At 41.3% G+C, this 27,612-nt stretch overlaps 1 protein-coding gene across 2 annotated transcripts in view; it reads left to right on the forward strand.

Annotated features, from left to right (window-relative positions):
* The window catches only part of STARD13 (StAR related lipid transfer domain containing 13), a 297,105-nt gene that overhangs the window by 136,342 nt on the left and 133,151 nt on the right, over nt 1-27,612 (forward strand). The window contains exon 1 of one of the 2 annotated variants that reach the window (XM_055801536.1): nt 17,011-17,274. The exons of the other annotated variant lie outside the window; for it this stretch is intronic. Coding sequence (XP_055657511.1) covers nt 17,151-17,274 — 124 coding nt within the window. The 5' untranslated portion in view covers nt 17,011-17,150. Of the gene's footprint in view, nt 1-17,010; nt 17,275-27,612 lie in introns of those variants that run through there. 2 annotated transcript variants of the gene reach the window in all.

Raw genomic sequence — 27,612 nt, forward strand, 5'->3', positions numbered from 1 at the left:
TTAGACATTTTAAATTATGCAAGCAGCAAAATAAATCTTTAGTGGTTTATAATGATAACTAAGCATTACAGCTCTGAAGCACACACAGATATAAAAATGAGCCACATAGTAGGAGCCTTTTGTTTTCACAGGAAGCATTTCTGATGGGTAGCAATTCCAGAAATTTTAGTGTTCTCCATTAGAAAACATTTCCCTCATGTAACAGTTCTCTAGGTTCAGTTCTTGATGCTTAACTATTTAGGATCAGTTCCTAAGGATTAAATTTTTGAGGTTTTGTGCTGTATCGGAGTGACACATAGCTCCTCTTTGAAAGGCTCAGGACGCAAGATAGGTTCTGCGCTGTTTACAAGTCAGGCAGGCCAACACAGGAATGCTTCTGGCTGGAGCATATGCTTAATGTAAGTTATTTGGGGCAGTAAAGCCAGCCAACAAAGCGGCCAGCTTCTGACCTTTTGCAAAGTAGGACCTTTTGTGGGACCATAGTCAGACCATGGCACTGTTCCATGCTGTTGAACAACCTGCTGTGGTGCAACCTCTGCTCAGAGGAGATGACCGTGGCACAAAAAGACACAGCGCCTACGTAGCTGTGACCAGCTGTGGTCAGAGATACCAGTTTCCACTTCCATGAGAGACCTCCAGAGAGATGAAACCCTTCACTGTTGCTTATGTTAGGATTGAACACAAGGATCTCTAGGCACAAGCCTCAACACCTTGCAGTTAACTTGAAGGAAGTAACCACTGCGTAAGCTTCTCCCTAAATATGATGGGGCCACTAGAGGAGGACAAAGAGCTGTGTAGTGTTAATGTCAACTACAGGAGCACCTTCCTAAGAAACAGGAGAGTTGCTTTAGCAAGCTTTTCAAATGAAAACCATCCAGTCTCTGCCCTTCCTGTTCTCTGTATTAGATTCCATCCAGGCCAGCAAGTTGCTATGACAGAAATGCGCATAGAGATGCTGGTATTTACTGAGCGCTCAGCACAAGGCAAAAACTAATTAGTAATTTCCACCATGCTGTCAAGCCACAGCTGAAGTGCAGCAATAGGAGGAGGCTGGAGTTGCATACAAACGCAAAAGACATGCCAAAGGCATCTCGTGTATAATTCTGTTGCAGATAATGGCATTTGTCAGTTGTGATTTTGGCTCTGTGTCCTTATGAAGGCAGAGCAATAAAAAAGGCAAGTTAGAGAAAGCAGATGGCCAAAAGGTTCCTTCAGACATGGGTATTATTAAGTGGATCGGAAACTGCTGTCCCAGCCTTGATGAAGTGTTGGCTTTTAACATGGGGTCTGAGAAGGTAATAGCTTTAGGCTTTTATTTGAAATTTGTTTGTATCGGGTACTGTCGTGGTTTAACCCCAGCTGGCAGCTCAGTACCGTGCAGCCATTCAGTCACTCCCCCCACAGCGGGATGGGGGAGAGGATCAGAAGAGTAAAAGTGAGAAAACTCATGGGTTGAGATAGGTAAGTTTATAGGTGAGTTTATTAGGTAAAGCAGAAGCCACACAGGCAAGCAAAGCAAAACGAGGGATTCATTCCCCACTTCCCATGGGCAGGCAGGTGTTCAGCCATCCCCAGGACAGCAGGGCTCCATCACACGTAACGGTTACTTGGGATGACGAACGTCATCGCTCCAAACCTCCCCGCTTGCTCCTTCTTCCTCCGGCTATATACTCAGCTATACTCAGTGTGACATCATATGGCATGGAATATCCCTTTGGGCAGTTTGGGTCAGCTGTCCTGGCTGTGTCCCCTTCCAGTGTCCTGTGTCCCTTCAGCCCTCTGGCTGGCAGGGCCCGAGAAAGGGAAAGTTCCTTGACTTTAGTATAAACATCACCCAGCAACAACCAAACCCATCAGTGTGTTGTCAACATTGTTCTTACACCAAATCCAGAACACAGCCCTGCACCTGCTACTAAGAAGAAAATTAACTCTATCCCAGCTGAAACCAGGACGGGTACATACCTACCCTGGAGTATTTCTTGGTTCCCAAAGACTCTGTTATGTAAGGCTGGGATGTATGTCAGGGCAACTTTTTTTTTAAAGCAAAAGGACAAATTTTCCCCTGGTGTAATTCTTGTGAAAATCAATGGTTTTACATCAGTTTTACAGACTTAAGCATCAATTCAATGATGGATTAAAATTAAGCAGTATGACTGAACAGGTAAGAAGTTGCCCAGCACACACTGTGCAAGGCATAGGTCTGCATGACGATTGTTGTGCAGGTTTTTAGTACTAGCTGCAAATTTTAAAATAGGAAGGACAGACTGTGAAGTGTGCAATGTTTGAAATCTGGTTTGGATGACTTCTACATGGAAAAATAAAAGGGAATGCTGAATTTATTTTTAAGCAAAGTTGATGCAAAATTAATTTATTCCACAAATTACAGCAGGTAATTTTTGTTTTTAAAATTACTTGAACAGTTACAGTTGTCATTGTTAATAACTTTATTTTTCTGGAATTCTTAGTTTACCAGGAGTGTGAAGATTTCTCCTTACTTTAAATTCAATCCTCACTACAATATATGATTACATGTGATATGTGATTAACACTAAGATAACACTTGCTAGTGAGAAAAGCTTGCTTTTAGAAGTCAGGAAAATGCCCATCTGTAAGTATGACTGAAGTTACTAGCTTGGTTGAATGGTTTTCAATCCTGTGATTATCAATTTATTTTTAAATTGCCTTAATTCTGAGAAGTAAACCGATTCTAGCATCAAATCTTATAGGTTTATCATGTAGAATATTAAGGATTCTTCCTTTGTAGAACCTAATTTTGTACCAGCTGCAATCACTGGCAACTTGATGGTGTTAGGATTAGTCTCTTAATGACGCATTTATAGCTGTATAGAAATTGATTTATATCTGTAAAGAAAAAAAAGATACCCTCCACTTTTCACAGCATTTCAGAATCAAACAACGCCTTTAAGGAGCTAAGGAAATGAGAAACTCGGGAACCTTATATTTCATAATATGTATATATTTCTTTTAGCAGTCTTGAAACTAATACTTACTTGGATAGCTAATTAAGTTACTTAATCTATAGAAAAATTGGAGAACAAGTGACTAAGGCCCAGGGTGTTGGGGGACCACTCTGCCAAAGACAGAAGGATCTGGGGTGCAAAAATAGGAGGAAGAGGCTCAGGACTATTTTTTCTGTGCGTGCTTCCCCAAGCAGTGGAGAGGGAATATGGAAAGGAATAATTACAACATCCTACAACTGACTGGTCTTCCTTACAGGCTTTCCCAGCAGTAATTGCCTTACTATCCATGCCAGCCTCCATCAAGAAAAGGCACTAGTTTTGATTTCCAGGGTATTTTAGTAGGCAAAGTGGGCACAAGAGCACAGGTACTCTGGCATCACTAGCAGACTGCTGATGTTGGCATCTGTTTTATAAACATATAGCACATAAAATTAGCCTTGCTTTTCACAGTTTCTTTTCTCATCTGCTTACGAACACATTGTTGAAATCTTCAATTTACAGTTCTCTGGACTCTCATTTGTTAATGAAAGTGCAAGACGAGTTGCCAAAGTTAAACTAAAGTTCTCCTGCTTTGTATTTTCACCTTTTTATAAGACAGACAGAACTGATGCAGTACACTCAACAGCTGGATGATGTATTGGAGAACTCAAAATATTCAGTAACATAAAGTACACCTTCTTGTTTGTGGCTTTTGTTACTGCGCTATTCTTCTATGGCCCCATAAACTTGGAATTTTTTAATCATAACAGCAACCATACAGGGATGATATCCAGAGTATTAAGCTACACGTAGGTAAATGAGTGTATACAGAAATATATGGGAATGCCTCTAACTTGCTGCAATGTGTATATGGAACACTGATGTAAACATAATATATTGTGCTTCCTTAGGTCTTGATAGAACCTGTGTCTTATGAGCACTGGGGAAGAAATACCTTTAATTTTCAAGTGTTCATTTGCAATGGCTATACTTCATGCTTACACAACACAATTTGGATGGGCACAGAGGAGTCATTTTCAGTGGTTTTGTTCTCTTGTGTTTGATCCTTCTTTTACCAAAGTCTGTGGCATACTGCCCTTGACAATGTCAACAGAGACCAAGTGGAGTGGTGAAGTACTGGAGTTCTGTTGCACAAGGGTGTGGGGTTGTCAAATATGCATCGCTGTCCTTTGGAAACCACAGAGCCACCTCTGTTTACAGTGCTGGGTTTGTTTCATCATGATCCTTTTAGATGTCACAGAAAAGCAGCTCCTGGTTTTTGGCAGGAAACAGTCCCCCACACTCACTTTAGACTCATTCCTTCTCTTTGCATCCTCTCCTGTGAGCAAACCTTTGTCTAAGAAAGCGCATTTGTTTGGGCCAGGACCAGAGGCAGCTGATACTCAGCTTATTTTGATTGCCTGGCTGGTAGGGGTTGGGGAACAGATAATGTCAAGATTTCCTCTGCATTCCAGATCTGTTTTCCTCCTACAGTTAGCAGGCAGCGAGTGTGACTTTTCCCACTCAGCTTTTCCCACAGTCAGTAAGACTTATCTGACAACGGAGTTAGTGTCAACTGTCCAAAACTAACTAGGAGATATCTTCATTTCACCACTCCTGTGCTGTTATTGCTTATCACTGTCACTCTCCAACTTAAATGACTGGTTAATTTACAGACATACGGAGACAAATTCACTTCTGTTGCAGCTCTGTTGGTTCAGTGGAGTAATGCTGGGAACGAGTTTGGCTGTAGGTGTCTGAAAAACACAAGTGGTAGGAACGTGATACTAACAGAAGCAAGAGCAGTGCGACAGTCAAAAGAAAAAGGAAGCTCTGAGCTTTGGCAGGATTACCATTTCAGATTCCCGGAGTGTGATCCAACGAGGTGTTCATGTTTTACAGCTGGTGCCGCAAGAGAAAAGTTGTTATTCAACAGCAAAACAATTCCAGTGACCCCCACATCGAAATGTAACCCGTGTTAAAAAAGAACAAAAGGAGAAATAATTCATAGGATTTCAGAACACAATTCTATTGAGAATCATGAGGACAGTGCTTTTAAGTCTATTTAAGACTTTAAAAAAGACTTAGAGCGATACTGAAACATACTCAACCTGAGATTTTCAAAAGAGCCTACAATGGTTAAATATTGAAATCCTACTGAAATTCCACAGAAACAGGAATTGATACCTCCAGCTTTACCTACAGTCTTAGATGGCTTTCTGAGCACCCCTTCTGTCAATGTGGCAAGAGAGGCATTGTCAGAGGGTAACATCTTCAGCTGGATTAAGTCCTCTTCCACAGGTCTGCTGTAACACCTCTTCTACGCAGCTAGTTTGGGGTGGAATGAGTCACCCTCTGAGGGACAGCCCTCTCTGGCCCAGCTTCCCATCTCCCGCCGTTCTTTTTTAACTATGGGTGCCTAAAATTCAAGGAATAGGAATCTTACACCTATTGCTTTTGAAAATTTATTAGAATTTCTGATTCACAGATCAAGTTAAAATGAATGGTTGTAGAACTAGGCATTTAAAAGTTATGTTTAACTCAGATCATTCAATTAACCTGGACTAGCAGTGCAAATAGCCAGCAGTGTATCCAGAGCACTTTGTTCATTGCTCCATACACTTCTCTATACCACCCACATATCCTACCTACTTTTTTTTTTCTCTTACGGTCTTCTGGACTCCTCTGTCTCTGTTCATTTTCTCAGCATTTCCTTCTTTCAAAAGTCCAGTTTCAGTTTTCCTCCTTACTATTTCCACCCACTATTCAGTTTCCTCTTAAAGGCACTGCCACTTTACAGTCTGGTTACTCTCCTGCTCATGATGCCTTACAGTGGTCTTCCTTCTCTTTGTTCTGTCTCTCCTGTTGCCTCTACCCCATACCTCTATGTTCTCCAGAGCTTCTTAGTCCTCTCTGCTTCTCAGTGAAATGGGCATATTTCTCTCTGCAAGCTCTTTAAATCCATGCATAATACTATGTCTCTGCCCTTGCAATCAAAACAATTTCTTTCTTTTCCTTCTGCTGGTTAATGGAATTATCATCTATCTTGACATCACCTATGGGTTGTCTCCTTGACTGGCTGAGGATTAGCTGACTTTCTGGGCAGTGAGAAGCAAGGTTTATAAACTGAAGACCAAAAGCTGAACTTCCAGATTCCTGTTTATGCCTTTAAACAAATCACCTGATTTTCAGAAAGGATTTCAGAAGTGGCTGATGAGTGGTAACCACTTCTGAAAATCAGACAGCAACTTACCATGTAAAAATTAGGGATGTAATTTTAAAAATAATTAATATTTTGTGCTTGAGCAAAGTATTTCCAGACTTAATGCCCAGATGTGAGTGCATTCTGGAGTTGTCTTTGCAAATAAAGAGAGGAAGCACTGTCAGAAATGGATCTAAAAGTGAAGTGTTGGAATAGGTTCAGCTGTCCAAGGCAGCTAGAATGATACGCATATTTAAAGACGAAAAGAAGTCATTGTGGGCCTCAAAAACAATTACAGCTTCCCATATTAATTGTCACATATGTTTCTGAAAGAAACAAAGCAAGCAATAATATGCCCAGATGAGAACATAGATGTAGGATCCAGTATGGCTCTGTAAAAGACAAGAGAAAGACCTTTTGCACAGGAAAACAGGACGAGATAAAACTTATCTGGGTTTTCCAAATTAATATGCCAGAGATCTTCAAAACAGAGAGAAAATAACATCGGAAATCAGTGCGGGAAGGAAATTTTGGTCATAGAATATAAACTTTATGAAAGATCCAACAACACCCACATTAAACTTGTCAGTTTTCAGGATGAAGAGAGGCTAATAACATTTTGCCTAAAAGATTTTTACTAGGACAAGTGTCATTTAAAGCTTCATTATCTTGACAAGTGAGTGAACAGATGGCAAAATCTTTAGCAAACTCAAGATTTCCTAGGGTACTAAAGATTAGAAAGATTTCTGAGAACCAAATTCAAATCACCAAAGCAAGGTGATTTGACAGCCTCAAAGCAGATGGGGTTTCAATTTACCTAAGTGTGAGGTAATGCTCAGGAATGATCTGCAGTGTTCACTGATACTGCATACTTAATGAAGTGTTACCAGTTCAGAAAAATACCTAAGCAACATTATGGACAGTTTAATTAAAACAGCTCAGTGAAAACAGCTGTTCAATTTGCAGCGCTAGTCGTGAAAGCAAATAAACTGCTAATTTATATGAACCATAAAGAACAGCATTGATATTATTATAATGTCATCATATAAATTCAGGGAACTGTATCACAGTGATGTCCAGCATTGTCAACATTACAAAACTGTCTACAAAGAGAAACATTCAGAGAAGTCAGTGAAGGACGATATGCGGGGAAGATACAATCATTTTACTTAACTAATGAAAAAATGTTGTGGCACTAAATTCCTACTCACCTGTAAGTCATAGGGATATCCAATGACTGTAAGTTACAGAACAAGTAGTACCCTCAGGTGCTGCAACCTGTTTCCCCAATTAATGAGGATCATCAAATTGGCAAGAAATGGCGGGGTTTATGCTCACATACTCTTAAGCAGCATGGTGGGAGTGAACAGGGAAAGGGAAGTACCCAGAATGGATGAAATTTTTCAGTGAAGCATATGGGAATTTTTACAATTACTTCAACACGTCAAGAACTTCACCGTTAATGTAAGATTGTCACTAGTGTTCGGTCCAAATTGTGGTGTTTGGTTTTTTGGGTTTTTTTTAAGAATTATTAGTGGGGTTCTTGTAGGAAGGGAAGCTGTCCCTGATGATTATTTGAGAAGACCCTGAGTTTCATCAGCTCTACGTTAGAAGGACAATTTATACCTATACTTCCCAGCTATAAAAGATGAGCTATAGGACAGGAGGGAGGGAGATAAATCCAAATCTGTTTAAGTCCTAGAGAAGGATAATGTTTTACAGATGAAATAGTATTCTTTATGACTTGACTGACAGCAAGATCTTCAGATCACTGCAAAACCATTTAGCAACATTTCAGAATAGAATTTGGGAATAGCCTCCAATATGAGGCATGAGACGACTAGGTTTTGGGTTTTGTATTTACTTCTTGTAATTTTTTCCCCTTTAGCAATACCATTCACTAAAATATGTTTAAGGCCTGAACTCTCGAACTATGTATCTGATAATTTTGAGCAAATTAACATCAAGGATTACTTAGTATAAATGTTCTCTGTCAGCTAAATGAACTGATTTGTCTCAAAAATTAACACTGTGTAAGATCCTGCTGAGTTATAATCCCTTTAGCACCTACTCTCCAAGCAACGTACATGGTTTTTGTGACGTAAATGATTCAAAAAATTTCCCTGAAACATAGAACAATCTCAGGTAATTACTACGGAACAGATTTATGTCAGCACAAAATGACAAAAAGCTGTTGAAGAGAGTGCATGATAGTAGTGTAAGTAAACAGTATGTGCAGCATCTGTACTGCAGCACCATAAAGGTGTTCTGACATCATTCATAAGAACTAATCTCACTAGAAACTATTGCAACTTTGTAACCAGCAATGCATCCAAACAAAATAACTTTTTCTTCCCTTGTCAAACAGTCTTGAATGTGTATCTCCTTCCTTTGTATGGCACTTAATTGAAGTCAAGGGGAATTTTGTTTGTGGAGTCCCAAAAAAGTGTCTATTAATAATATATTATAATAATGTATTATTTATATATAATATATATATATTAAAAAAACATAAGAGGGGAGTCAGGCCAGCTAGAATACAGTGCTCCAAGGGTGTACAAGGGTAAGGTAAAGCCTGCTGTGTTGTTTCTGGAATCAACTTTTCAAGTAATAATAAATAAAAAAGATGGCCTTTTCTGGAAAGCGAGTGGTGGCATTATCAGTAGAGAGCAGTGGCTGTGCCCTCTGTCATCATTTTGGTTACATCTCTGTACACATCAGCAGCTGATGGGGAAACATCTCCTCAGGCTTTCTCTGCCTTTGGCATGCTGGGGGGCAGCTACGGAGCAGTCCCTACTATTGCCTTTCTTGGGAATTAAGTTGCTTTCCCAAGTACTGCTTTCAATCCCAAGAGAAAAGAAAAATATCTGAATATTTTCTAGCTTTCTCCCATGCTGTTTTATGTTACTATTGATATAATAGTAATTTAATGTCACTATTAAAATTCAGTGCTGTGAAAGGCAAATGGATGCATAGCATATATTTTTTGTCTTATGCATGCAGAAATTGGAGTCTATTTGGAAGACAAGTTATGTGTTGTGTGGTGGACTATTTAATTTCTCACAGTTGAATTATTTTACATAGACTATAATTACACAGCAGCATGTAAGTGCCTTCATAAAGTCTGCTGCCTACTGTGCAGTGACACCTTATAGCTTACCTCTCTGTGCGTATAAGTAGTATATTCCACATAAAAGTATAACGTAGCTTTCTTTCCAAGACACTGAATCTTGAATGAAATTATGGCATTATGCAAAGCTCCTCAACCTACATGCAAAAGGCAGGAAGAGTGTAAGCAAAACTGTGGTGAAGAGCTACAAATTTGGTGTCACAGGTATTTTTTTAGACTTGCAGTTCACAGCTGGGCTTTTGCCTACCTGATTATATGAAGCCATTACTGAAGCAACATTGGACGACTTTTGATAACTTTTTTCTCCAAAGCTTTCTGTAATGGTTTCAAAGGGCACTACTACAGGCCCATTCATGTTTCAACCAAAAAAAGTAAAACTCTCAGAGACTCACAGTAAACAGTTCTCTGCGTGGCTCTAAAAACTGGAACTGCAGTTGTTACTGCTGACTTGTTAATATAACACAGACATCGACATTTCCTGGTTACTGTAAACACTGAAATGCTTTTGGAGTTAATGGAATACAGGTGCTGCCTGACACTACCAAAATGTTCTCACAGAAACAGAGACATTTTTGGGTAGAAAGAGCTGCGGATCCACCTAGTCCAGCCCCTTCTTCACAGCATGAATATCCTGCTTCTCAGTGGGAATACCCAGATATGTTAAATGTCATGAAACAAGCATTCTTCCTAAGCTTAAGCTCCTTTATACTCACAGGAACGGCCATACCACTTAGTCTGCTGGAACAGAGAGTTCTGTAATGCCAGAGCTGGGTGATGGAGTGGACTTAGGCAGGCTCTGAGCCGGCTGGGAAACCTTCCCAACAGGGCTGTGGGAAATGATGCTTACAATCAAATCGTCACCAGCCTTCATTTCGAATGAGACTCAGACAATACTGCAAACATCCAGTTGGCCCTTCTTTACTGTGGAAGCAAGAAGAAATTTAAAATCATCCTGAATGATTCAAGATCCTGTAGAACTTTTTGGGTTAATAGGGGTTGGCTTGGGTCTCGGCCAAATTTTGATTCTGGTCATTATAATCTGCTTATCTGAAATTCTATCCCCTATTGCAACAGGCCACAACATTCTTCATTTCCTGTCCAAAAATATTAGTAGCGTTGCATTTCAAGTCTATGAAATATATATTTAAAAATCTGCTAAATAAGTTAAAATAGTAGCTGTGTGACCAGTAGTGAAAGAAGGTCTGTAAAAATCCGTAGCTTTCAATATATGCTTACTTGGCAGTCTGCTCCCATCAGTCAGTAGCCTGATTACTAGGAAAGTGTGTGTGCACAGGAGTATTTGTGTATCTGAAAAAAGTTCTTACTCTTATAAGTAAATTGGTTTGGGGAACAGTTCAGTTGCGTTGTTGTTGGAACCTGTTGTCAAGATTGATCATGTTTTCCTGTGTAATCCAGGAGAGTTATAAAAAAAAGAACAAGCTCCTAGGTCTCTGAACCAATATCCAGATACGGCATGTGCTAAATTGCCACTGACTGCTGCAAGGCTTTTTTTTACACAAATGTTCCAATTATTTCTGCTGTGATGGTAATAACAGTTGGAAGTTTGGAAAAAAAATAATCTTGGTTTAGACAAGGTCCCAATACAATATTAAGGAAATGAGCACTTTGAGAGCAAAGAAAGACATAGTTCAGAATAATGTATTTTTGTCAAGCAACTAAAAAGGAGAGGAAAAATCAGACACCAGAAGTTGGAATGAGAAGAACAGGGACAATATTCTGTGCTGAGACATTTTGCGTTTCGTCATAGCTGCTCACTTTTTCAAGGGCGTTAATCACCTCAAAACTTCAAGCTCTGCTCCAGTAAAACTATATCTACACATATAAAATGTACTCCACTTTCCCAGTTGCTTAATCATTGAAGAACTGGCTATTTCTACAGCGACCAGCTTTGCCCAGGCCAAGCTTTCATATCTGCAACATACTACATTTTAAAGATGACCACAGAGCATCTTATGAAAGGGAGCGAAAGTTTCTTGGCACTTGGTTTGTTTTGCCCATTCTTCTCCCCTGCTATCTGAGAAATGTGCAAGAACTTCTGTTGCAGCAATTCTTCAGAATTTCAGCTGAAGTATCAGCTTTGTTTTCTACTGTTCAGTAGAAGAACTCTGTTTACTCAGACTATAATCCATCCATTTGTACTTACCATTGTGATGATTTGTACCACAGTTGCCTCCCTGTCCCCATTTTTACCATTCTCACAGATTAGAGCATCCTCCTACCTGTCACACAGGCCTTCCATCTGGAGTTCATCTTTCTCCTGTGACAAATTATACTGAGTTAAGGAGACAAGATTGGAGAAGTAGAGGGGTTATGAAAAAATAATCAGCAAGAGCTAGATACAACTAGGATGTGAGACAGAGGAAAGTCCAAGTTAAGTTTGGCCAGAATGTGAAAATCCTGCTCTATGGTAAAACCAGGAAAATGTCACTTATTTTCCAGAAAAATGACATTTTCTCTATTTTTTCTTCTGTAAGAAATGTCTTTCTTTTATTTTCTTTTTTTCTTTTTTCTTCTCCCCCCTGAAAGAGTTTTCCAGTTGAAAATTTTTGGTTGGTCTATCAAAAACTTTCATCACATGTTTACCACCTCATCTTTGTTCTCACTTACTTTGCCTTGATAGACACAATCTGGTCCTCTTCAGTGCATCCCAAATGCAAATACTCTGGCAGTTAGTTCTCTGTTGTCACTATTCATTGCAGTTCATCCTGCATTTATGTTGCATCAAGTGGAGACTACTTGGCTCAAGGCTGAAGTTCCTTCCTGCTATTGCTTGTTCAATATTAAAAGCTTGATTCCCACAGTCTCTCGGTACAGGATGCCAGCTTTTGTTGTCTCCTCATTGCATTTTCAAACACACATTTGCATGCTTTCTCTAAAAGTGCCCTTCATGCTTGGGAGTCGGTCCTCTGAATATAAAAATATACCATATGAACCTCCTTGGAGGTCCTCTTGCTAACTCGCTTTGTGTCAGTGCCTCCAAAAACCAATTCTAGTGTGCTAACCCCAGTAGTTACTACACTGGCCAGTATTGTGTTATTGTTCTCTTGTACTCCACCCTTCCTACCCCAATTAGCTCTTCTCTTCACTGGTGTCTTGTTTTATATTTAGTTTGTAATCTCTTGAGGACAAAGACTGTACTTTTGCTACATTTGGTTTCTGGTTCTAAGTGCTTTGATAATACAGTTTAATAATAATTATAATAATTAATAATAATAATAATAATAATAATAATCCTCTGTGTGAAGAGAAGAAAAGCTTTATTCCCCACCATCCCCTCCATGCCAGTTTCAGCAAGGGAGAGGAAGCACAGTCAAACAGCAGATACTTTGTTACTGTAGTCTGTATCTGAGAGTACTTGGAGCCTTTTCACAGTGAGCACTGCAAGAAGTCCTGTTTATTTCAGCATTAATCGCTGTGAACAAAAGTGAAAGAATTTGGCCCAGACTAATGAAAGCCAGCAGTGCTCTGCTGTTGGCAGAGCGAGGAGTGATCCTTTCCCAGAGCTTCAGAAAGCTGAAATGGAGAAGGATGAACAGATAGGTGCCAATCTCTTGATAAATCAGGAAAGAGTGAAACTGCTTTATAATTGGTCCTCATTAAAGCTATCTTAAAATGATTATAATTTGCATATGTAAATAGCAAGTAAGGAAAGCATGCCAGGGACCAGGCTGGAACATTTTGTCCTCATTCATAATGATTCTTATTTTTCTCTATCCAAAATGTTTGTTTGTTTACTTAGATGTCAAAGAGGACACCTACTCCTATGCCCTTGGTGCTTTTCACATAACTTCAACCATAGAATTAGTATGCAATTCACTGCAGTCTGCTATTAGGAAAACCTCAAATCTTTTCTTCCCTTCCAGTGATAATTCAGACTTACAACATCACACTCAGGACATTTAGCCTGCGAGAGAAAACAAATTCCAGAGCTCTAGGACCCCCAAAGAGATAAAGATCATTGCCAAAGTTATAAATATCACTTGATTTATTTATATCTAGGCTGTCTGAGCTACTATTTGAAGTTACAAAAGCACAGCAACACCATTTTGAGTATAATAAACTTCAAGAAGCTTCATTAATTTACAGTCGGTTCCTGAAGAATTAGATGTATTATAGAATTTGGTATTGCAGTGATTAGCATCAGACTGCATCAGTGGTCCTGTAGTGCTAATTGGTTTCCTCTTTTGCTCTGTTATTGCTTTTTAAGAGATACAAGTGCAAGGAGCTTGTATCCACTAAACAGCACGCGGTAACCAAGGATGTACTCATCTCATATTTTCCTCTGCAAGACGTATCCGGTTTTGTTCTTCTACAAGCAGATAAATATTGTGAAGTGCTTCTGCTAACAAAAAAATCCTGTCTTACCATAATTAGGGACCAGAGGAAAAAAAGGAAAGGAGTTGTACTTTTATCATAGTGTTTCAGTAGTTTGCAAATAGCAGACCAAGATGTAGTCACTTTTCTCTTTCCTTAGGCCTGATTCTCTTCTTACCAGATGCATGGAAATTTTTACAGTGACTTTATTAGGACTAGATCAGGCTGCGTAATGGAATCTGTAACAAATTAAAAACACACTGCTAATTAGAGGCCAGATTATTATGTAGTATCAATTAACTTTGTGTTTAATTACCATGGTGATTGGGAGGAACTATAAATTGCTAAATATATAATTAGAACATCAGACTTCTGTGCCACAATGGCATCAGAGCATGGGTGTAATTAGCTTAGATTTCCCCCTCAACATTTTATATGCTTGCAAGGTTTTCAGACAGTCAAATACCACTTTAATTCCTGCCAATATTCTGTTATCAATAAGAAAAGATAAATATCATAGTTCAGCCTCTTTCAAGGCAACTGGGAATTTCATCCTTTCTGTTCATCATATACAGTGTTTTTGTTGCAATTATTCTGAGCAGAACCATTTTGGCGTGACTAGTATCAAGCAGGAAAACTGCTGTTTCTGTGGAAAATGTGCTTTCCTTTTCTTTCCCCCAGAAATGTTATCCATCTTGTTCAGGATGTCAGAATGTTTCATGCTATAGACAAGAGCATTGATCAGTTGGTTACTTGCATACTGAAGCAACAGATGAAAATGTGTGGGGGGAGACCAGGACTTTACCATTTCTTCAAGCAGGTTGTGTAGAACAGCTCTTACTGTAACTGCTACGACTAGGTGTAATACATCAAAAATACCTGTGTTGGTAGCTTGACTTCCGAACAGCTGACAATGATTAAAAGCATAAAATAGGAATGGGCCAGTTGCTGCACAAGATACTTTCTCATTACTCAATAGCACTTTTTTCTTTGTGGAGAAAAGTATAGAAAATCTGATCGTGCTGCTGAATTTAGTTTTCCACAATAAACTACCTGAAATTAGTAAGATTTCTGTCAGTGCCTGCCAGAGTTTGGTCTAGGCTTGCCAGTTCAGTTCTGCTGCTGATTATCAGCTGTATCCCTGGATTTTATCTTAGTAACCTGCAGTGAGATAACTTGCTATTAGCAATTGCTAGTAGCTCATTGCTAATTAGCTGCTTTCGGTAAACCTGGAAGTTTAGGGACATTTCTGATAAAGTAACATCTTCAAAAATAGTATAGAAGGGAAGAGAGTATCTTTTGTTGTATTGCTACATCCTGGCCATCACAGAAAGCAACTGAAGAAAGGGAGATCTGCGTTCCAGACAGGCTGGACACAGTAAGAGGCTGCATTCAAGTGTAGCTGCCAGAAGAACACTGCTGAAGGTTACAGTACTGGCTGACACAGACTGGTGTTTGTGGATAATGACACAGCAGTATGATACAAAGCCTTCAAAAATGATTTTATTATTTCACCTTTAGACTGTGCATCACTGCTGATCTTTATAGGGCAGCTGAGTACAATGGCAGAAATTAATTTCTCATCGCTACCTGGTTCCTAGCAGATAGAGGCCCATGGCAGAATACAGCCATCATAGGTCTTATGTACCGGCAGTAATGGCTGTGTTGGCAGGGAATTAAATAAAGTGAGGCAGAGGTCAGAGGCAGATTTATGGGGCAGAGGAGCTGATTGTAGGAACTGTAATCCTCTCTTCTCCCATTAACATCAGCAGGTGTTTGCTCTGGATCATGGCATGTGGGAGTATTTACATAATTATGCTGTCCCCCTTCCAGGTCTGGATGCATTCGCCCTTGGAAGGCATCCCTTTTCTCGTAAGAGTTTGTCCAGTCATTTGGAGGACACTGTAGCTGGAATTGCAGGAGAAGGAGTGACATACAATATCTTCACAAGTTCAGGGCAAGCACATCGTCTCCACTGTATCGGATAAAATAGTTTAAGATGAGCGTTTTAAGAACAGGGACAATGGAAAACAAATTCACATTACAGAGTAAGCAGAAGACGTTATTAAAACTGAGCGGTAATGTGGAATACATCTGTTTTGTTTGCTTTTAGCTTGTATGGGTATTGCTGACATTGCAGGTACGGGTTTAGTTTAAACAAGACAGGGAGACAGGGATATTGATAATGTTTAACATGACTTGTTTACCAGAATATTCAGCAGTGTATGGCACGCACTTTCAGGAACATCAGCCTCTTCACTGCACATCACGAATACTCTGCAGAAAGAGTAAGCAATAAGCGTTGGTTTGTGACTAAATTAAACGAAGCCCGTTGTCGTTCTCAGCTGTCGGACTCTGCTGCCAGTGGTGCTGGGAACTGTCCACTTCACGGGTGGCCAGGGTAGGGAAGGGGCCACTGTTCCAAGAGCATTTCCCAGATCACAGGGCAAGCAGAGCCCCACAACTGGTTTCCTAAGTGGGATAAGGGCCCTGATGTTGCTCTCTGGCTCATCTAGGGAAGGAGGAATCAGGATTCCTTTTAGTCTGTAAATGTGTGCAAAAAGTGGCTGCCAGGGTTTAGTTTTGAAACCTCTTAGGAGCATAAGAGCTTGTTAGAGTAGAGGAGATGATGCAGGGGGGTGGAAGGTGGGAGGTAAGTGGGTGGCATGCAGAGAAAGTGGGAAAGAAACGGGAGCGGCTGTGTGGTGAGGACTGTGTCTTGAGCTCGGGTACAGAGCTGATAAATGGAGACCTCGTCAAAACCCGGTGTTCTTTGGGCAAAAGTGGCAGCGTGGGTGAAGCACCTATTAGAGAGAAGGCATCTGGCGGTGGCCAGGTTTTCTGTCACCTCATGGCAGGTGACCTCGCCCTGGCACGGCGGCCGCCGGCTCCCTGCAGCGGGGCTCCCGCGGAGCTGGGTGGCAGCCAGCGGCTGCCCGGGGAGCGCGGAGCCTGGCCGGGGCCGCGGGCCCGGGGCGCTGAGGCGGGCGGAGGGCCCGCGGCTGGGGCCCACCGAAAGGTCGGTGAAGGCACAAGCGAGGCCACAAACGGTGCCGCGAGGCCTGCGGTGGCCCGGGCCGTCGCAGGGGTGTGGGGTCCCCAGGGCGGGGGCGGCCTCTTCCCGCCGCCGGCCCCTCACGGGCAGCCGGGGCGACCCTCGGTCGGGGCCGGCGACCTGCCTCGCCTGCGGGGCAGGGCCCGTGGCAGGAGCCGGGCCGGACCCCGGGGCACCCTCCCCGCCCCGCGGGGGCTGAGGAGTGGAGGAGGGCGGCGAGGCGCCGGGCGTGGGACGGGGCGCTGAGGCAGGCCGGCGGCGACGCTGCTGCCCCGGGGGCGGGGGCGGGCGGCGTGCCGGGCGGCGCTCAGGTGAAGGGGCCGCCCGCCCGGAGCGGCGCTGACGCGGGCTGCGGCGCGGCGGGGCAGCCCCGCGGCCCCATGTGGCCGCCGCCGCCCGTCCCCGGCGAGGGGAGCCGCCGCCGGCGCTGAGCGGGGCTGCCCGGGGCGGCATGCGGAGCCGCCGAGGATGAGCAGCCAGCGCCGCCCGGCCAAGGCGCAGCTCCGGAGGTCGCTGAGCGAGCAGCTGCGGGACTCCACCGCCAAAGCCTGGGACTTGCTGTGGAGGAATGTCCGGGAGCGGCGCCTCGCAGGTCAGTCCCGCCGCGCCGCGGCTGCCGCTACCTGCCCGCGGCCGCCTGAGGGGAGACCCCCGGGGGACGTCCCGGCCCCGGCGGCGCAGCGGGCTCCCCCCTCGGGGGACGGAGGGCCGGGGCGCCTGGGCGGCACCTACCCCGCCGCTGCCGGAGCGCGGAGAGGTCGGGGCTGCAGCCCGGGCGGGACGGGGAGCTCCCGGCACCGCCTCGGCTGCCGGCGCGGATGCGGCTGGCGGTGGCCGGGCAGCGGGCAGGTCGGAAACCCCCAGCGCCGTGCGGGCAGCACCTGCCCGGGTCGTGGCAGGCACGGTGGGGATGGTGCCACAAGCAGCGGGGCTCAGGGGCGCTGAACCTGGAGCTAAACCCCGCGTCGGAGGCACCTGAGCATCTCGGAAATCAAGAGGGGAAATCTGGGAAGTGGGCTCACCTGCGTGTCTGATCAGTTTTCCAAGTCACTCGCAGGTCCGGGTTGGTTCCTCCTAGGGTTTGCATGGGAGGAGGAGGACTGCAGCTCCCAAAGAAAAATGGTTTGTTTTGTTTCAGGCACTTTTATAGCTTTAGGTCACTTAACTGCTCTGGAAAACTGGGCTCCTGCGGTCTTACCGTCCCCAGGTGGGGACCAGAAGGACACGGAGCAAGGGCAGGTGCCCCAGTAGGTCGGGTCACATCTAGAGCACTGGTGTGGCAGCAGCACATTCACTTTATGTGTGCAAATGTACAGCTAGTTTGTATTTGTCAAATACTTCATGAATTAAAAGATCTGCAGAGTACGGCAAGTGCAAGGTAGAATTGTTATGCCTGAAAACAATACATCAAGATTTATGAGCGGAATCGTGTATAACGAAGGCTAATTTGTAAAGATGGATTCCTCTGCCACATCCTACAGCATTGTTAGGAGTTTGGTGACCTTGCCTAGGGCACTGTGACATGCTGATATTGTATGATACAGAGGTAAACAGTGTATGGTACAGGTCTTTAAGCTGTGTCTACAGCACACCAGTTCTTGTGCACATACAATTAAAATAACGGATTAAAAATGCGTGGTAATTTTTTGAAAAAATAAAGTGGCTAGGTTCAGTAATTAATTACTAAACCAGCTAATTTTGTAGTGTTATGGTTACCCAAAATATTAGCCTGTCTTTACATGTAATCTGCTTATTCCTATATTAATAGCAGATGCCAGCAAACATTCAGCAAGGATACTGTTGGCTATTTTTTCTTTTTTGGTCAAAGACAACTATTGCTTGATTGAGCAAAGGACCTGGGCAGGCAGCCATGAAGCTGTAGCCAACTTCTTAAAGCAACTGGGTATTAAAACTGATGGAGTAAAACTTTTTATTTAAGGTGGATAGAATACTAATGTCCTGGGTTTATGCACTGCCAAAATTTAAGTGCTATTCATATTATACTGGTGAGACACCGATACACATGCCCTTTCATTAAATAATCTGATGACATAACAAAATGTGTACAAATAACATCTGTTGATTCCAGAGGTGTTCTCCTGTTCAGATCTTTTATGTCTCTGGCATTTTTGTCCTTGTTTTTATATTTACTTTTCCTCAGGCCCCTGTAGCTACAGTGCATATTCCTATGCCTCGTCTTTCAGCTTTTGTTAATGAGAAGGCAGGGAATTTAAGCTGATCTAAATGTGTCATTATTTGCTTGTTGCTAAACCAGCTTCTTCTCCATCGCAATAGAATCCAATGCCAGTCAGGTAGATAGTTGTACTATCCTTTCTTTTTTCCTCAAAGTTGACATTGTAGTTCAGCCCTGACTGACAGAGCAGCAGTGTAGCTAACTGGTAACTAGTGTTGAAGAGCAAGGACAGAAACAAAATGCAATTTTGACCATCAGTGTGCTGTTGTTTCCAACCAGCAAGCCAAACAAAGACTTGTGATTAAAGCATCGCTATGATGATGGCTTTTCAGGCACTTAACATAGTTACTGTTTTGGTTTGCTTTACTTTTTAATCTATTTTTTACGGTTTCAGACACCAGTTGCCCAACATATATCTGTAAAGAAAGTAAGCACAAGAAAGCTTAATTCTTAAAAATTATGTAATTGTTGGGGTTGGATGAGATGGTGGGAGGTCAGCCTCTGGCTCTGAGCAGGATCAGCACTGGGAGCAGGGCAGGTTGCTCAGGGCTTTCCCCAGTGCTCCTTTGGAAGAATTTCTATCCTGATGTCTATGTGCTGGAGCAGAGGGCAGCGGTACACGGTTGGGCAGCAGATGTGTGAGCTGGAGCAAGGAGGTGAACCTTAGCTAGAGCATGGAGAGAGCTGAACCTTGGCTCAGGCACTCTCAAAGAGGCAGACAGCATGGCTGGGTTGCTGTGGAAAGTAAACTGTGCATAAAAAGACTGCTGCAGAGTGCTCCTTCCCTCCCTCCATTCCTCATCCTTTACAGAAGAGGTGATGAGGAGCAGCCTCCCGGTGTGCTCCTGGGACAGGGCTGCTCCATACTGTCTCTTATTCAGGACAGATCTACGGTCCCCAGCAGCCCTTAGTTACTCTTTCTGATTCACTGACCAGGATTTGTTTTTTAAACAGTTAAGTATACCCACTACAGTGCCACAAATGGCAGTCTTAGTTTTTCTGTGCTTTTTGTAGTTTTTTAAGGGGTATTTTACACTTTTTGTATTCCCACTATGCTTGTGATTTAAGTTGGGATTCACAAACTGATCAGGAAATGTACCAGAATTTTAACTCCCTCGTTGGAGTGGGGACCTATTAATCTGAAAAGTTATATGAAATACTGTTGGTTTAATATAATCCTGAACCGCTATGCCATTATTGAAAGCCACTGCTTTAGAAATTGGATGTATGTATTTAACAGACTCTTCAAAGTGATGACTCTAAGGTGATTCTGAGATCCCTGCTCAAATCATGATCACCTGTTACAGCAAAACACAATGAGTTGTAGTTGTTACACCTGTTGTATGTAGGTGAAACGTGTCACCCTCTATCTGGCATTCTTTCAGTTACTATATACTAAGATCAAATAAAATACATATTTAAGTTTTGAAATTCGGTAATTCAGAGTTGGGAAACACCAGAGGTAAGGATGCCTCTTGTTGCCTTGTGCAGACTCCTTGCAGTGTAGGACTGTTTTTTAATGACATGATCACATCCCAGTTTTTTGCACATAACTTTTCTGCCTCATTCAGTGCACAAAGCAGTGAACCCCATTGCTGAAGCTGTTAACCTGGAGCCTGCTGTACTGCAGCTTTCTGAAACCCTGGACCAAGCACAGAATTACAAATTCCCTCAAGTGTTCATGATCTTGGTGTTTAGGAGCACTGAGTCTTGCATACTTTGTAGCATTAATGTTTTAACTGTATGCCTAGAAGCTATAAGATTGCATTGGTCTCATTTTACAGATAGAAACCAGGGGCACGATGAGACTGAAGTCAGGAATATCAATAACTCTGGATGTTAGAACTTGAATTTTCTACTTTAATATTCAAGTTATGGCTTTCACTGGCTCCTATTGTGCAGCGCTTGTGCAAATCAGCCTCCAGGATCTAATTGTACTGCACCCAGAGCATGAGTAACTTGCAGTTTCCCAATCAAGTAGCATGAAAATGTACAGTGGGGCAACATACCACTGACTAATTTTATCTTAGAAGTAGATGACCTGCAGTGCCAAAAATTGAAACAGGAGCATGAGGTAGGCTCATGGTTAAAAGAAAATTTTAGTCTGAAGAAGCCAAAATTAAGATCTTTAAATGGAAAGGTTTAGAAGACCTACTCTTGGGTATCCTTAACTGTTCATGAAGACTTTATATGCTGATTTGCAGCTACAAGTATATCTTCAAATGTGACTGAAATGCCTTTGCGTAAGAGGTGAAACTGAATGTTAGCTGAAGTAGGGTAGAAAATGGAAAACAATTTGTCCAGTGGAAAGTAATTGCCACATTTAGCATTTGGCAAAGATGTCAAGGCAATGCCCCTTCTCCTTTCAAAAGTAACTTGTGGTTGGTTTGTGGGTTGTTGTGGTTTTATTGGGTGCAAATGAGCAAGCCTGTTTGTAATTGCACCTCTGGCAACATGGTGCTCCCTGGCATCAGCTGATCTGTTGATCCTGACAAGTATGGAAGAGAAGAGTGGGTCTTAAAATCTAGTGGTCTCAAGAACTATATGAGTTTTAGCACATTTTTCTGCCATGCCTGTATGGAGGCAAGATCAGCCATGTTTCTGGAGCCTAATTAAAGAAACATCAAATCTATAGGTGCCTCGTAGTGTTTAGTTTACAGTTAAAATGAAGCATTTTTAGCAAGTTTGAATCTGCAAAGCAGAAGTCGTTATTTCTGGAGTGATGTATCCTGAGGTCAGTGTTTGGAGAGCCCAAAAGAAATGTGTACCAGGCTCCCAGGTCCTCAGAGGACCCCTGACCAAAGGTAGGAGTCCTGGTATAGGGCCAACCTTGAGTCTGCTGCATCTTGGTATTATTCTATTACTGAAATTTCTTCTTAATTAAGACCTTTGTGTACAGTGCAAATGTGGCAGGTAAATCTAATTAAAGCCATTCAAGAAAATAGTGGATTTTTTAGTAAAATATTTTTGCCAGGTAAATTGTCACTAGGGAGCATGGGAGATGTGTATGTGAAAAATCTGGCATTTGTTGTGGCTGGTTTGAGGGACATACTTCTGTGTTCTGTTTTAAAGTCGTGCACATACATTTTTAGAAAGCAAATAGAGTTGTTGCAGTCTGTGTCCCTACCAGTGCACTCGAGAGTACAACAGGCTGCTTTTCATGTATGTTGATAAGATGTGTATGTCTAAATTCCCCCCTAACCCAACTCCATCAGTGGGAAAAGACTGTCCTTTGTCAGGGAGAAAAGTTATGAAAGATGTTCTTTATTCAGGATGGAGTGCTTCAGGGAAGAAAGAAAGTGATTTCTGAGTGATTCATTTGGTCAAACATGCCAGAAAATTTTCCGCTCTTCTATCAATCCTAAAGAAAATATAGTAGCCCCAAAAGTAGTAATTATTTTAATAAATTATATTCATGGGCTATATATTCATTAGTAATGTTGGAAGGGTTTTTTAGGTGCATTTCTTTAAAGTATATAGATGCTTTTCCTTGCATGCACGTTATGTCAGTATTCTGTAATTTCCAACTCCTTCCCTAGACGCTCCCTGAAGACCAGTGGTTTGAATCTGAAAAGGGGGCAATGGTGGTAAAATACCACCATTGTTAGTTCTGCTGCTGCCGGGTTCTCATGACCCTCAGCAACAAGAAGTTAATTCCAGAAACACAATTACAAAAATACCAATATGCTTGACCTGCCAAGTATTTCTGTTCAGCATGAGACTGCGGAGGGGGGTAATGGAGGACTCCCCACTGTCTCAAAGTCCAGAGAGAGATGTAACTTTCTCATACCCACTCCCATGGCTTTGCTGCCGTGCGCTGTGTGAGATTTGGAGTGACTGTGGAGGAGTAGCAGAGGTTCCTGGGGTGACAACATTCATCTTCTGGTTTTACATTTGAGATATATAACTTCTGTATTTGAACAAGTCCTGCTTCCATCAAATAGGCCTATGTCAGAGATTATTTTCCCAAGAGAAATTCAGTTTTGATTGCTTAATTTCTTAACATTATGAGATACAAAACTCTGCTGATAAAATGGGGAGTCAGTGCTGGTAATAGAACTGGATACTGTTTGAATCAGTCGGTTTGTATTTGACAGCTATTTAGAAAAGATTCTTGATAGGTCGTCTTCTTTCTGGAGCTTGGCTGTTCACTGATTTCAGTGGTACACTAATCTTTAGAAAATACACATTGCTTTTCTAGAAGGTTATGGTATCAGTCCTTTTTATAGTACAACTTTCCTCTTTTATTTTTTTGCTATTGACTTTGCATGTTTCCTTGAGCATCCATGAGGTTCTTTCAGTTCTCGGTAGACAAATATTTCTCATTTCTTTGTGTGTACACACACGGCCTCAGTTCTTTCTGCTTGTAGATGTTTCCTGTGTGACTAGAAGGCTGATGCTTCATCAGTATTCTACACCATGCCTTTATGGAGGATTCCTGTAAGCATTGTAATTATTGCTGATGTTTGCAGACCATAATATTGGAAACAAATCATAGTACTATTTTTCCAGGAGCAGTGTATGTAATACAATATTGTTTAAGTTTCTGTACATTTAGATAGATGTGTTTATTGGTACTTATATTTTTCTATGATATATAAGAGCTTATATAGACTGATACAAGCACTGAATTTATTTGTCTGACCTTAAACTGTAATGACATTTTTCCATCCCAAGATTGCTGCTTAATATCAGTCATGGCATATTAAATTATGTATCTTCTCTCTTATTTCCTATTAGCTGTTTTGTATGTGTTTTCATGTCTGTAATCCTACAGACCACTTTCCATATCCCCATGCAAGAGAATTTATTTACAGCTATGCCACAACATTTATATAGAACGTTTATATCCACAATAAACTTTTAGCTGCTAAGTGAACACCATAATAATTCCCATCAATATAACCTTGTTGGTGGCTGGCCAGCAAATTCCTAAACATGGGAAATTTCTGGACTCAGTAAGGCCCTGGAGACTGGACTCCCATTGTTCTGCTTTCCCAGCTACTGTTGGATGTGATGTTTAGTTTCAGAAATCAGTGAAGTGTCAGTTCTGAATTTTGTGCTATCACTTTTTGTTTGAATGAAAAAACATCTTTAAAAATGTCCCATATTATAATGTTTTTAGGGGTTCTGAGAATTTGGATGACTTAACATTTCTATTTGTGCACTACTTGCCAGGCAATGGCCTTATTCCATAGCAGTGGTTTGACTTAGGCTTGACTTTATGTATTTTGTGTTTCTTGCATTTCTAGTGAGACACATGTTCTGTCTTGCTCTTCCTGATTTCTTTTGTTTTTCTGTCATAACATGACCAATTCCTGTGCTGCTGTGTATCATAATTCCTTTAAAAGTCCATCCATCACCTTGAGTCAGAATTCATTGAGAAACCCAGATTTCACTTCAACTGAAACTTATTTTAACAGCAAATTTGAAAAGCTTGAAAATGTGAACTTCAGAACCTGAAAAAACAGAAAAAAAAAAAATTGTACAATGTCATAGTTTTAAGCCAGCCTCATGATTTTAAAGGAGTGATGCCTCTCTTATGATTCTTGAAAATTTGGGAATATCATTTTCAAATAATAAGGAATTTGTGATAGTTTATTTTGATTATTACAAGCCACAATATGATATAATCAAAAATGTTTTTATTATATACAGGCTACAGTATGATAGTGTAGGAGGTTCCTTCCTTGACTGACATTAAGCATCCACAAGATGACTTCACTTCTGCAACTCCTTTGCATGTCCCGTTTACAGTTCAAAAGTGAAAATATTTTGACAATCAGACCACCCTGGTGCAGCTTATACTGCAAATGTGCAAAGACTGAATGCACACAGATATGAGTGTAGCAAGCGCCGATGGTATGAGAAGGGATCAGGAACATCTGCAATTCTTATGGCACGTGGTTCCAAAAAACCCCAAACTTGAGAAATAAATTTAATTTACATAATAATCAATTTCATGTGAAATAATACTCTGCCTGTCGTTCCAGTAGAGGGCAGTAATTTACATACAGTAATATCAATTAGTACATGTACACAGCCAAGTATTGCAGAATAGTGGACACACTAACTGGTTTTGTGAAGACAGCGCAATATTCAAGGCGTACTAAGGCCCTCAAGGACAGAATGCCATCCAGAAGTCTTATTTTTGGTGCCTTTGCAGCAGGACTTAATCACAATTAATTACAGTAGAGTTTATGCAAGTTGTACTCAGCTCACTAAACTAAATCACCTCCACGTGCTCAGTGCTATATGCAGAAGTGTGCAACACATGCCCCCAGAGTAATGCCAAAAAAAATCCAGACTGAAGGACTGTGCCATAACCCTTGCATTATTTGGGTCACTTAAATCAAGAAGACGTGCCAAAAAAACGTGTGTTTGGCTCCTAAGATAATCAATGAAGTCCGAAACTATGCAGTGCAGATACGGCCTCTCTCACCTGCAGGTGCTAGTCTGGAGCAGTGTGTACAAATGAGCTCTCCATCCTTTGGCACAGAGTCCTGAAATACTTTCAGCACTTACTTCACTTAGCACTGTAGAAGTAGACCAAAATTCATGAGAACTAAAGAACTGAGATGTTTTCAGCTAGCATGCCAATCAAAACTGAAATGTACTCTGCTGTATATAGTCATATTGCAATGGAGAATTCCATTGAATACTGATTTTTTTTCTCTATTGCTGTTGAATAGTAAATACATAGAAACATTTTTGTGTCCAGAAATAGTTTTTACAGATCCAGTAACATGCTGTAGTGCAGTGGAAGAGGAGGTACTGAAACTTGCGAAGTTTCATTATAATTCATATTATAATTCATTCATAAATGTGTCGTTTTTTAATCTGTAAGAATTTGATTCCTAATCTATTTCAAAAAAAGTACCACTTGAAATTTCTGCTTAGCTAAAAATTGTTTAAACTGTATTTGTTAGCAGCAAGGTAAGTTCACTAACTCCAAAATAGCTTTCTTAACTTTGTCAATACTTCACAAATTTTACTTGTCACAAATGTAAAATGATGTGGGGATCAGTTTCTTCCGTTGCTTGAGCTAAATGAATGGCATTGGTGCTCCAAGAAGCCAAGCAGCATGTTTTCTGGAGAAGAGGGACTCATGTCCCAGGCTATGATGATGCAGAAGACACTGCACCTTTGCAGGTCATGTAATACAGAAGCACTTAAAAAAACCCAGAAACCAAAACAAACCAGAACTGGAGTATTGATTTTGTTATAGAAAGAATTTAAGGGGAAATTACCTTCACATCGGAAGCATAGTTGAAGCCTACCTTATATCATGTGTAGATCCATCTGAATCTGAGCTAAGAGTAGCTTGAAATCACTTTGTATTTGGTCTCCTGTTGTTGTCATGTAATGGCCAGCTCCAGGAAGGGTATAGCTTGAGGGAATGTGGAAAGAGTTAAGTCAAAACTAATGTTAAAAATCATACTTCTCTCAGTCAAAATACTGAAAAGTTACACTTAGCATTACAAAAAAGGATTCCTAAAGATTTAGGAACCTCCTGCATTGGTTCATAGCTTGGACTTCCTTAAAGTGTGTTGCGTACATGTGAATTCACTGCATGGAGGAATAAGGACCTGAGCATTTGTCCCCACTTTTAGGTTATTTTCAATATGCCTCATTCCTCTGGTAAATGCACCTCTCGTTCCCCATTCCAGTCCCACTCATCCTGATCTGAATGACGTGTTGTTTCATAGCTTATCCAGAATAATGCTGTAATAAATTATTTGAGACTGTGAGACATTTATGTGTCAGTTGACTGCTGAAAGAATATGTGATTGGCATCTCATGGTCTTGCTCATTTTAAGAGGGCTCTTTAATGTAAGAACAGATTTTATCTAAATAAATCAATTTTACAGGGAGATTTCAGCCATCACATTTGTAGTAAGAAAGAAACTTTTTATTTATGACATTGGGAAGACCACAGCTGGGAACGCACCCATTACTAGACTCAAACAGATGGTTTCTGACAACTCCATGAACTATTTACACTCTTTTTAGCCAATACGTTGCAGCAGTCCCAACCTGCAAATGCCGCTTCAGAAACAAATACAGAACTGTCTGTCTCAAGGCACAAAGCAAAAGAGTCATGACTTTAAAATACTGTGGGTTGATATGTGTATGATACTCACTTGAAATTTAGGAAGGAGTGCTTTTAATGGAGAATATTTATGCATTGATGCAATAAACATTCTGAATTACAAATAAAGTCATAGAGGGTAGGGTGTCTTTGTAGGTGTAGTGAAGTGAGGATTTTCAGCAAAGGCTAACAGTTTTTTCAAGAAACAAAAATGTTTTCCGTTTGTGGAAGTCACTGAGAGAAGGTAAATGCTCATCTTCAGAATAGCTCTCTAAATAAAATAGCAGAACGAGAAGAAAATGATACAATATGGGCAAGCATTAGAGGAGTTTATAGTTATGAGAAAATCGGTGGGACAACTGTCGTATAATAGTGTAACTCGTGATTCGGTTCCTGTACTTTCAAGTAAAACCAATGCATGGCACATGTTATTTCTCTTCAATTTTTGAACTTTAATTTGTAGCTTTAAAATTTTACTGAACATCACTGTATTTCTGGTATCATAGGGAGGTAAAAATGACAACTGATTCCTCTTTTCTGCATTATTTATTACTTCATCCACCTTTACCTTACCTTCTCATACAGCTGAGATTTTCGAAGCCCCATGACAGCATTGAGCCCATCAGCTACCTTTGAACAGACTG

Source organism: Falco peregrinus, chromosome 4 (assembly GCF_023634155.1).
Source record: "Falco peregrinus isolate bFalPer1 chromosome 4, bFalPer1.pri, whole genome shotgun sequence".
Lineage (NCBI taxonomy): Eukaryota > Metazoa > Chordata > Aves > Falconiformes > Falconidae > Falco > Falco peregrinus.